The following is a 12,060-nucleotide window of genomic DNA, read 5'->3' as shown; positions in this document are numbered from 1 at the left end:
CCAGAGCAAACTAATTTATGAAGTAGCCAAATCGCTCACTCACAGCTTTCATGCCAGTAGCTCACAAAGTAGAATTTTTGCTCATAAGACTCCACAGCTTACAGGGAACATTGACCAGCACTGGCAAATCAAGCTATTGTTTGCATAAGTCGCAGCATTTTAGAAGGCACCTCCTGTTGGTTTATTTAGGCAGTACCTTGAAGAACAAGTGGATCCTATTGTGTGCTAAGCTGTTTTGTTCACTAATGGAGCTGGGGAGTATGGTTTATACAATCAAATCCTCCTGCCATACCTGTGACAATGGCTAACCATTCTTCCCACTGGCAAGAATTTTGCAGAGTGATGGAAACACCCCCACCTCCCCGCTGAAATAACATTTGACCCAATATTTATAAGCTTCCTCCAGGAGCAATCAAAGAGAGATTGTTTTGGTCAGAATCAGGGCTTTTTTTTTTGGTAAAAAAAGCCCAGCAGGAACTCATTAGCATAATAAGCCACACCCAATAGCAGAAACTCATTAGCATATTAGGCCATGACAGCACAGCTCATTAGCATATTAGGTCACACTTCCATGCCCGCCCGCCCGTCTTAGAGTCACCGGGGGGGTCACTCTCCAGGCCTTCCCTCTGTAGCCACGCACGCAGAGGTTTTGGCTGCAGTTGGCGTGGCCAACTCTGAAGCCAGCCGGAACTCTGTTCCTGCCCCAAAATAGCCCTGGTTGGAATACTAGATTGACAGTGACTCATGAAAGATTATGGTGGAATACCTTTTATTAGTCTTTAACATGCTACTGGACTCCTGTTTTATTTAGATTGGTGGTAAAATGCCCACATTACAATATAAACATGTATTGCAAGCAGTGTAATTTTGTCAGCATTTCAAGTTTTGAAAGACAGTAGTTTTGAATGTCTAGTGGATGTCTTTTGGCTCATGTCATGGGTCTTCTGCCTTGTGTTCGAATAGTCTTTCATTTCTCCTCTGCCAATGGAAGCCTGAATATCCTCAGCAGAGCTGAAGACAAAAATAAATAAATATAGGTTATGTGTCATATCTGTGAAACCCAGATGGAGAAGGTGTTGTTTCTAGTATTTTTTTTTTAAAGAATTAAATATTTGTATGCTACCTTTCTGCTTGACAGCAAAACAGACAAAAACAGGGTGGGGATTTCAACCCAGAACAAACCACATAACCAAAAAGGTTGAAAAAAACCCAAGAAAAAACTTGTATATGGTAATACACAAAAAGGCTAAAATAATATTAAATCACAAAAAATTAATTGTAAAGATTTAAAACTGGGTGAAAAATCCATCAATTTTGGTTACACATATGAAGAAGAGATTGGATTTATACCCTGCCTTTCACTTGGAGTCTCAGAGCGGCTTACAAACTCCTTTCCCTTCCCCTCCCCACAACAGACACCCTGTGAGGTAGGCAGGGCTGACAGAACTCTTTTGAGAGCTGCTCTCCCCTAGAGTAAGAAAATCCTTTTAGTAAAATTGCACTTATACCCATGGGGATGTCACAGACTTACAAGCATCTTTCCTATCACTAGGTACAGTTATAAACAAACAAAACACATTTATTCACAGCAAAAAGCCAGCACTCTAATACAGCAGTCGAACTAAATTTGTTAGAATTCATAAAACCACAAGCATAAATGAAATATATAAAATGAAAATATCATATAGCGCATGCAAGTAAACCATGTTACATCCTATAACAAGTTACGTATATTCGCCTTTCACTAGCAGCTTTCTAGTCCTTACAGCTAACCAGCCAAATTTGGCAAGTTTAGTTGTAATCTCAGGGCACCTACTTTCTAGGAGGTTCTTCAGCAGTTGTAGAGAGTGGGAGAATATCATGAAAGTGGCTATATGCCCCGCAGTCATATATAATGTGCATTAAAGTTTCAAGTCTGTCATTGCAACAAGAACATATACAATCAGCCAGGGTTTTTTTTTTAATTAAACCTCCCAGGTAAAGTTATAAATAACATAAAATACATGTAAACCAAATGCATTTCAGCCGTGAGGCCTTTCTCAGTGGTTTAATTTTTTATAATACACACCATACAATGTTTCTGTTAAAATTACAACATGCCTAACCAAAGCACTGAACATCCACATTTAAAAAACTTTTACATGGACTAAGTATCACTCTTTGTTGTTAATCAGGACCCTCGGAGACAGCTTTCCAACTGGTAGATGTTAATGGTCCCGATTTCTCTGTAGGCTGTCCTACGGAGTACAACCACATACAGGAAACCTTTCTGCTTGACAGCAGGCCTCCAAGGTGGCTGACAAATAGATTTAAAATCCAATTAACCTAATGAGATATTGCCAAAACTAAATCAACAACTGAGATTTTAACAGACCAGCCATGTGACAGCAAAAACATAGAATCATAGAATTGGAAGGGACTTCCAGGGTCATCTAGTCTAACCCCCTATACAATGCAGGAAATTCACAAATACCTCCCCCCCCATGCCCTCAGTGACCCCAGCTCTATGCCAGAAAGGGGGGGGGGGCTCTCCAAGGATCCCTGGCCAAGTTGGCCTGGAGAAAATTGCTTCCTCTCCCCAAAGTGGCAATCAGCATTTCCCTGGGCGCGCAAGAAAGGGCCACAAGAACGAAGCACTGAGGCAACCCTCCCTGCCCTCCCTCTCAGGATCTGCCTAAGTTCACAGAATCAGCACTGCTGTCAGATGGCCATCTAGCCTCTGTTTGAAAACCTCCAAAGACGGAGAGCCCACCACCTCGCAAGGAAGCCTGTTCCAATGAGGGACTGCTCTAACTGTCAGGAAGTTTTCCCTAATGTTTAAACATAACAAAAAAAAACTTTTTTGCAAATATGTTCATGGCATAATCCATGGCAAAGAGGAAATGAAGTATATAAACTGAACACAGGAATGAGAGAAGATACTCTCCCATTTCCAAGCACCAGGTGACCTAAGAGGAAGAAACCTGCCCCTTTCTTAAAGCTGTAAGTAGTCTGGTGTCACAGTTCCTCAGGCCAATGGTCCCTCTAGCCCAGCATCCTGCATTATATAGTGACCAAGCAGATGTCCTGGAAAGCACACAGTCCAGAACCCCCACCCCCACCCACCCCGGCACATGTTTCACCTACCTTAACAATTGGGTCCCATTTATCAGCTCTGTGGCCTTTGCCTCTACGACCTCCTTTACTGTACCACTTCCCATCACATTGACTGTGAGACCCTGAGATAGACCCAGAATGTTTTGGTGGACTGTATATACAGCAGCTGGATTACAAAGTTCCCTGCCTCTGCCAGTGTCAACATCTGGCTGTCAGGGTTCCCTCTAAGCTGAGTTAGTGTGAGCCAATGTTCCCTCTAAGCTGTGGAGTCCTGTGAGCAAAAATTTTACTTTGTGAGCTACTGGCATTAAAGTTGTGAGCAGGTGATTTGGTTACTGCATAAATTAGTTTGCTCCGGAGCCCTCCTTCCTGAGCTGAGACAAAAACGTGTGAGCCGGAGGCTAAAAAACGGTGAGCTAGCTCACACTAACTCAGCTTAGAAAGAACACTGGTGTGAGCTAGCTCACAGTTTTTTAGCCCCCGGCTCACACGTTTTTGTCTTGGCTCAGGAAGGAGGGCTCCAGTGCAGACTAATTCATGCAGCAGCCAAATCGCTCGCTCACGACTTTAATGCCAGGAGCTCACAGAGTAGAATTTTTGCTCACAAGACCCCACATCTTAGAGGGAACATTGCTGGCTGTGCAGATGTAATCCAGCAGAAGGGGGCAGCATAGGATTCAAATGCTGTCCCATGGAGCTTGTCACTTTCTATTTCTGCTCCCAACCCATCATTCTCTCTTTCTCCCCCCACCACATCACTATTCTTTTATCTCTTTCTATCCCTATCCCATCACTCTCTCTGCCTCCCCAGCTCCATCACTCTCTTTTTTCTTTTCCCTACCACATCACTCTCTTTCCTCCCCCGCCGCATCGGATCCTCTCCTGCCCCAACCCATCATTCTCTTTCTGCCCCATCTCGTCATTATTCCTTTCTCTCTCATTCTGCCTTCCCAATCCATCATTCTTTTTCTACACACACACAAAACCTTTATTGGCATGAAAGCACAAAACATCATGGAAATACGGGAAAATACTAAGATGCATCAGTTGGCTATTCAAGCCTCGTCTTTCCTAATGCAGACTTTATGCTTAGAAACCAATCAAAGGCTTCTATTGACCAGAGCATGGCTGAGAACAACTCAGTTCTGGCTTAAACTTCATTTCCATGCTAAAGCTAAAAGTATTATTACTCACATGTTAACTGAGTCCCATCCATGGCTTAGATATGTAGAGGAGAAACTCTCTACAATGGGAATATCCCCGGATTATTTAGCCCCCTTTTCAGATAAACAATTATTAAACAAAGATTTCTTGACATCGAAAGGCAAGAATTTAGGGAACGCGCAGCCAGCGGATGCTCCCCAAGCAGGTTGGGGACTTTTGACACGCTGCTGGAACACGTCTGATGCTTACAGCTGACCAAACTCCCTGTCGACTGCGAAGTGTGTGTGATTTAAAATGATATATGTTGTCCTCCCTTACCCCCATCATTGTTAGTCCCGTGTCAACACACGAGTAACTGTAAATCGCTCAGAGCCGGCAGCTCTGCAAAGATTGAGCGATCAATAAATCGAAAGATGATGATGATGATGATGATGATGATGATGATGATGATGATGATGATGATGATGATGATGATGATTTCACCTGTCAAGTTTAACAGCCCCACATCATCGCAAAGCATACATTCTCTTTCTGTTCCGCCCTCTTCTCCTCTTAGTTCTCTTCTTCCCCTGACCCTCACCACTGACAGGTATACTGCGGTTTCTTCCTCCACAGACACTGCTGTCATCGCAGGGCTGCTGTGACTTCCGCACCCCCACCATCATTGGTGTTGGGCTGGGCACGGCTCCCAGCCTCTAGTGCTTGGCCCGCTGTGGTTCACCCTCCCCAATTGCTGCTGCCATCACTGGTGCCATGCGTCTCCCAGCCAGCCCCTCATCAGTGTCAGGCCTGGTGCAGCTCCCACCCTCCCATCACTGTGCCTGCCACAGCTTCTTCCTACCAATCACTGCTGCTTCTGACTACCCCCCTCCCACCATCCTTGCTGCCTGAAGGAGGCATTTATGCAGACAGTGCTTTTGTTCTATGGGGCTAAACTCCCCCAATGTGTTTTTTCTGGGGTGATTTCGTAGGAAAAAAGGTGCAGGAGCTCACTAGCATAATTCATTAGCATATCTTATTATGCCACACCCCCTGGCATCACCGGAAGTGTGTCAGAAGGCAGCACCCACCGCTCAGGCTCCACTGGACTGTTTTGGATTCCTAGCTATGCGGTGGGGAACGACATGCAGATCTGTCCTCACGGAGGAGGGAGAGCTGGTACCTGAATAAACCTTGGTCTTAAAGGTGCCACTGGACTGTTTTGGACTGGGGGGCTCTGCAGCTTACCTGGCTGCTTCTTGCTCTGACTGAGGGCTGCTGGGAGCAGGGGGTGGGGCTTGTTGCATGTGCCCGCCCCCTGGGCTCTTTACTGCCGGAGCTCCGCTCCTGTGCGCTCCTGCAGGAAATGACCCCTGTGTTTTTTAAACTCAAGGGGGGGTGCCCCACGTTTGGAGAAAAATCTCCTTTCTGAATAAGAGGAGATTGGATTTATACCCCACCCTTCACTCAGAGGTAGGTGGGGCTGTCATTGTGGATGCAAATTAGAATATTTAGACCTGCAGATTGGCCCACAAATGGATATTATATATATAGATTATAGATATACGGTATGTAGATAATAGATACTACTTGTTACAAGTGTCTAATGTAAATTTTAAAGACTGTTGAATTGCCTTGCCAACACTGAATTGGGGGTCACATGGTGATACTATAAATGAAAAGTAAAGTTAAAAAATAATCTCTCGATCAAGAATGCATGATAGGTAATAATTAACTTTTTTTTTTTAATCACAGGTATTAAAGCAGTGTTTTCTGGACATTACCATCGGAATGCTGGAGGGTCCTACAAAGATCTTGAGATGGTTGTTTCGTCTGCTATAGGATGCCAGCTGGGAGAAGACACCCATGGTCTGAGGGTGGTGGTTGTCACTGCTGAAAAGATTGTTCACAGATACTACAGTTTAGATAAGCTGAACAATCAAGGGATAGAGAAAGATCTTATGGATTTGCTTAAGCAAAATTAGTCCTTTTCTTCCTGTGTCAAACATATTTGACTAATCCAGTCTAGGCAGGGTAATTCAGATGTGTGCCTCCACCCTGCCTCACCTTTCTGCTTCTGCTGTTTCATATCTTTAGAACTAACCAACCAGTCAGTACCTGTCACCCTAAACACTGATATAGAAAGCCAAGCAGTGAGAGTTTAGCTGCACTTCTACAGTGTGTATAAATCTTCAGTTGTACAATAAAAGTAATGACAATGCTATTGATTTTGTAATTAAAAGAAATTTTAAGACTGTCCCATCCTTGGACTGGGTAGCTTTTATAGTAGAGTAAACGGATTCATGAATGAAGATGGAAGGTTCTGCATGGATGACAACTCAAGATACGAAAAGTTATAGGGACCCAAGAATGATATTTAATGATATAGTAGTTTGCCACCTAATTCAAAGCCAATACTGGATATGCCAAACAGCCTCCTGGATTTCCTGGGGGCTTGCATCCCATGGCTTTTGAATAGCTGAGCTTGAATTGGTGCAAGAGGCAAAGTGTGTGTCTGCTTGTGTGTGTTTGCAAGTGACTCCAACTCAAGATGGGGGAACAGGATATAGTAGGTGTCTCAGAAGCATAGCAGAATAGGGGAAATCAATGGAATGTGGTCATCCCCTGTATAAGCTCTGTAGCCAGGACATGAAGGGAGATGTGTTGTATATCAAAGAGGACATAGAATCAAATAACTTAGAAAATATTAGGGGAATGAACTTCCCAACAGAAGCAATATGGGCCATAAGGGTTACTTATCAGAGGGGTAGTACTATCAGCCACCTGATCAAACATTAGAGGCTGATCTTGAGATGGAGAAGGAAATAAAGGAGGTGACAAAACAGTTAAGATCCTGGACTCTAAACTCAAACATGGCAAACTGTTTTATCTACTTGAATGGTTGGAATTTGGACCCCAGCACCGTGAATGGGTGGAAGTAGGGGATATTTGGGCCCCTAAGCTCTTGCGTGACTTTCACCGGAGACTCCCGGAGAAACCGGGAAGTCTCCCGGAATGACCGGGATGTCTCCCAGACTGGGCAGGAGGTTGCTCTTTGGGTGGGCAGAATGTCAGCTATGCTGCCATAAGGTTAAGGGGCCCCTCCTGGACCCCCTCCCTGTCCTGTGTACCAGCCTGAGTTGCATTCCTTTCCCTGCGCTTCTCCTCTCCTTATCTCTGACCTTGTAGGCTGCAGATGTAGTGTCTCCACATAACTCATCCGTGAGACTGCTTTCGGTTCCCAGCTTTTAGTGCTAACGGCCCAGGTACTTGTTCCCGCTTGCGGGAGTCAGGCCGATTGGCCCGTAGTGGGGGGAGGGTTGCTTTTGAATCTACTATATCACTCCCTGAGTCTAGGGGTTCCTTATTCCTAACAGTGACTATGCTCATGCTACCATTGTACTGGCAATAAAAGTATAACCTTTGAAGAAGCGTGTACTCAGTTGCTTGACTGTGGGTCCTGACACTTTCTTCATCCCAAGAGAGCGAATGGCATTATCACTCTCATCGGCCTAGTGAAGAAACAGGGAGATGCATCAGCAAAACAGATTCAACGACTCCTAGGGCCTTGTCTTCGCCAGCGGTACTTGTCTTCGCCAGACTACGGATGAGACCATTTCAGCTGTGGTTTCTCAAGAGGTTCCATCCACAATGGCAGCCTCAATCTCAATGGTTTGTATTCCCTGCACAAGTGCTGGCTTCCCTGAAGTGGTGAGAAACTCCAGGCAACCTTCTTCAGGGAGCCCCATATCATACACCCAGCCCCAAAATGACCCTCACCATGGATGCATCCCTATGGGGATGGGGAGCCCAGAAGCACATCAACTTTTTGGAACTGTTGGCCATCCAATATGCCCTCAGATCTTTTCGCCACCTCATGGCTCACCACACGGTAGCAGTCCTAACCGACAACACTACTGCCTTGTGCTACCTGAATCGGCAAGGGGGAACAGTGTCCAGGGAACTCTGCTGACTAGCCTTGGAGATTTGGGCCAAATGCCAATCATGGGGCGTGTTCCTCCTCGCGGCTCACCTGCCCGGGTCACTCAACATGCAAGCAGACTTTCTGAGCAGGGGAGGAGCATCCCTTCACGTGTAGGAACTCAACTGGGAGTATCTCCAACCAGTTTTCGACAGATGGGGTCACCCAGAAATAGATGTGTTTGCAACGCGTCAAAATGCAAAATGTCACCTGTTCTGTACCAGGGCGGGACGGGACCCTCTATCTCTGGGAGATGGTCTCCTTTACCCTTGGTCCCACAGGCACGTGTACCTGTCCCCACCAATCCCTCTGCTTACCAAAGTGCTGAGCAAGATCATGAAAGAGCAACCCCGGTGCATCCTCATGACCCCATGGTGGCCGCTACTCCGCATGTCCCAAGGTTCCTTCGTGCACCTTCCTCCAGCACCAGATCTCCTCCTGGCTCAGGGGGGTCAAGTGCTCCACCACGATGTTCCACACCTCAAACTCACGGCGTGGAGGATCCCCTAGCACAGCTTAAAAGCAGGATAGATCATGTTCTATTGAACTGTCGCAAACCGGCTACACGGGCTTCCTATGATGGGAAATGAAAGATATTTTTAACTTACCTTGAGTCGTTAGGTTTACCTCTGCCTCCTACGACCTTGGTCGCAGTTTTTGGATTCATATTGTCCCGCTTAGACTTGGGTCTTAGTTGTGCCTCATTGAAAGTTTACCTGGCCGCGATCTTCGCTAATCATCCTATGGTGGATGGCTATTCTGTTTTTTCTCACCCACAAACGAAACAGTTCCTGAAGTTCCTTGCTCACCTCTTCCCTCCAGTTCGTGGCCCTACCACCTCCTGGGACTTACCTTTAGTGCTGTCCAAGCTGATGGGCAGACCATTTGATCCCATGGCCACGTCTAGTCTACATCTTCTCTCATGGAAGACTGCCTTTTTGGTAGCTATTACCTCAGCAAGATGAGTGAGCGAGTTGTCTGCACTCCATTGCAATTCACCATACTTAGTTTTTCATCATGATGGTGTCACCTTGGCCCCGGATGTCTCTTTCCTGCCCAAGGTTGTTTCTGAGTTCCATTTGCAAGCTGACATTGTTCTTCCAGCATTCTTCCTGTCCCCTGCGAGTGACGAAGAACGTAATCTTCACACATTGGATGTAAAAAGAGCCCTACTGTTCTACCTAGATAGGACAAGGCCCTTCTGGCAGTCACCAGCCTTGTTTGTCTCCTATAACACGCCTTTGCGAAGCAGGAAGCTCTCTTCGCAGTGTCTATCCAAGTGGATTGTGGAGACAATTAAACTGTGCTACTTGCTGGCCAAAAGACCACTTCCGGCTCCGCTCCGAGCACATTCTACCCGGGCAGTAGCTACGTCTACAGTCTTCCTGAGAGGTTCGTCTCTCAGTGACATTTGTCGAGCTGCAACCTGGGCTACTTCTCACCCGTTTGTGAAGCATTATGCCCTGGATGTGCGTCTTCATCAGCGTTCTGCTGTGGGACGGACAGTGTTACAGGCAGCGCAAATCTAGGACCTTCAGCTCCCTCCTCCAGGTAGGCTTGTTTTTTTTGCTTTTTAATCTCCCAGAGGTGTGATGCACAGAGACCATGAAGAAGATAGACAGGTTGCTTACCTGTAACTGGTGATCTTCAAGTGGTCATCTGTGCAGTCACACCACCCGCCCTCCTTCCCCTCTGCTTTCGGTCCTTTTGTTCTTTGCTCTGAGACTGATGGCAGCGGTCAGAAGGAACTGGCGGGATTGTCGTGCCCCTCCCCTATTCATGCACAGTGGGGCCAGCGCATGACTGGGGAGCGGGTGCAAAAATCCCTTTCGCTTTCTAATAAATACTGATCGAGGTTGGCGCAGGCACACTATAGCCCAGAGGTGTGAATGCACAGATGACCACTCGAAGATCACCAGTTACAGGTAAGCAACCTGTCTATCTTGACAGACTAGAAAATTGGGCTAAAACTGTGAATTTCAATAGAGATAAATGTAAAGTTCTGCATTTAGGATGGAAAAATCAAATGCATTATAGGATGGGGAAGACTTGTCTTGGTAATAGCACATGCAAAATGCATCTAGGGATCTTAGTAGACTATACACTAAACATGAGTCAGCGATGTGATGTGGTAGCTAAAAAGGTAAATGTGATTTTGGGCTGCATCCACAGAAGAACAGTGCTCAGATCATGGGAAGTGATGTTTGGACTTCACTGGGAGCATTGTGTTCACTTTGAGGCATTGCAGTTTAAGAAGGATGTTGACAAGCTGGAACATGTCCAGTGGAGGGCAACAAAGATGGTAGAGATCTGGAGACCAAGTCCTATGAGGAAAGGTTGAAGGAGCTGGGTATGTTTAGCTTGGAGAGGAGATGACTGAGAGATTATATTATAGCCACCTTCAAGTGTTTGAATGGCTGTCATATAAAGGATGGAGCAAAGTTGCTTTTTGTTGCCCCAGAAGGTTGGGCCAGCACCAGCAGATTGAATTTAAAAGAGCCTTTGGCTAAACATTAGGAAAAACTTCATGACAGAGCGGTTTCTCAGTGGAAGAGGCTTCCTAAGGAGGTGGTGGGCTCTCCTCCTTTGGGGGGTTTTAAGCAGAGGCTAGATGGCCATCTGACAGCAATGTTGATTCTATGACTCACTATGACTTTAGGAATTTAGGCGGATTGTGAGGGAGAGCAGGAAGGGATGAGCCAGTGCAATTCTTATGGCCCTTTCGTACATGCTCACGGTAATGCCAACTGCCATGTTCTGGTCAAGAAGTTATTTTCCTCTGGGCTAGATTGGCTCAGGGATCCTGGAGGATTTTTTCCCTCCTCTGGGGTCAGTTGGGGTGGGGGGGGGGGGACTGAATTTCCTGCATTGTGCCAAGGGGGTTGGACTAGATGACCCTTGGGTCCCTTCCAGCTCTGTGTTTCTATATTTGCCCTACCGACCCTTTGGGGTTTTGAGAAAATGAACACAGGTGGTCCAGTAGTCCATTATATGCTTGGACTTTCAAAATACTTTTTGTCAAGGCACATCCCCAAAGACTCCTGAGTAAGTCATGGGATAAGAGGACATGTCGTCTTATGGATTCAAAACTGGTTAAATGAGAGGTAGCACAGAGAAGGAGTAAATGGGCAGTTCTCTCAGTTGAGGGAAGTAAGCAGTTGCTGACCATTGCTATTTAATTTGTTCATAAATGATCTGGAATGACTGCAAGTGGGTGCCCTATCAGGCTTCATGAAAGGAGTGGAATCTCCTTTTGGGCTTACCTTCATTCTTAAGTGAGGGAAGAATCTCCTTTTTGTCCTTATCCTCCACCAGGTAGTTCTTTTTTTTATTTTGTAAAACAACAGTGAACATACAATCATTTAACATTTAAATAACATAGAACAAGGCTTAACCATAAGGTGTCAGTTAAAAACTGCTAATTAGGTTACATACGATGAAAAACTTCATAATACTTTGAAGGAACAGTAAATTTGGAAGGATCAGTATTGAATATGAATTCTAAGAAAGGAAACCATTTCGTATAGAGATTGGATTTCTTATAAAAAACATTGTTTGCGGCTGTTACATCAGACAATTTATCCATGATATAGTAATCCCATATTTTCAAACGCCATGAGGAAAGTGACGGCTTGTTAGGGGACTTCCAGCTACTTGCTATAACCACTTTAGCTGCTGTTAGTAGAATTGAGATGAGTTCACCAGGTAGTACTTGATGGCATCACCAAACGGGTTGACTCCAGTGTTCCCTCTAAGCTGAGTTAGTGTGAGTTTTTTAGTCTCCGGCTCACACATTTTTGTCTTGGCTCAGGAAGGGTTCCCTCTAAGCTGAGTTAGGG

The 12,060-nt window shown here is 45.5% G+C and overlaps 1 protein-coding gene across 1 annotated transcript in view; it reads left to right on the top strand.

Moving 5' to 3' along the window:
- Positions 1–7,513, top strand: part of CPPED1 (calcineurin-like phosphoesterase domain containing 1) — a 67,972-nt gene extending 60,459 nt beyond the window's left edge. Inside the window, exon 3 of the mRNA XM_015422720.1 lies at positions 5,995–7,513. Coding sequence (XP_015278206.1) covers positions 5,995–6,224 — 230 coding nt within the window. The 3' untranslated portion in view covers positions 6,225–7,513. The remainder of the gene's footprint in view (positions 1–5,994) is intronic.
- Positions 7,514–12,060: the final 4,547 nt, after the last annotated feature.

The sequence above is a fragment of the Gekko japonicus genome, unplaced genomic scaffold, assembly GCF_001447785.1.
Source record: "Gekko japonicus isolate JY-2015 unplaced genomic scaffold, Gekko_japonicus_V1.1 scaffold2789, whole genome shotgun sequence".
Taxonomy (NCBI): Eukaryota; Metazoa; Chordata; class Lepidosauria; order Squamata; family Gekkonidae; genus Gekko; species Gekko japonicus.
The sequence above is the reverse complement of the archived record's forward strand: the minus strand, read 5'-3'. Positions and strand labels throughout refer to the sequence as shown.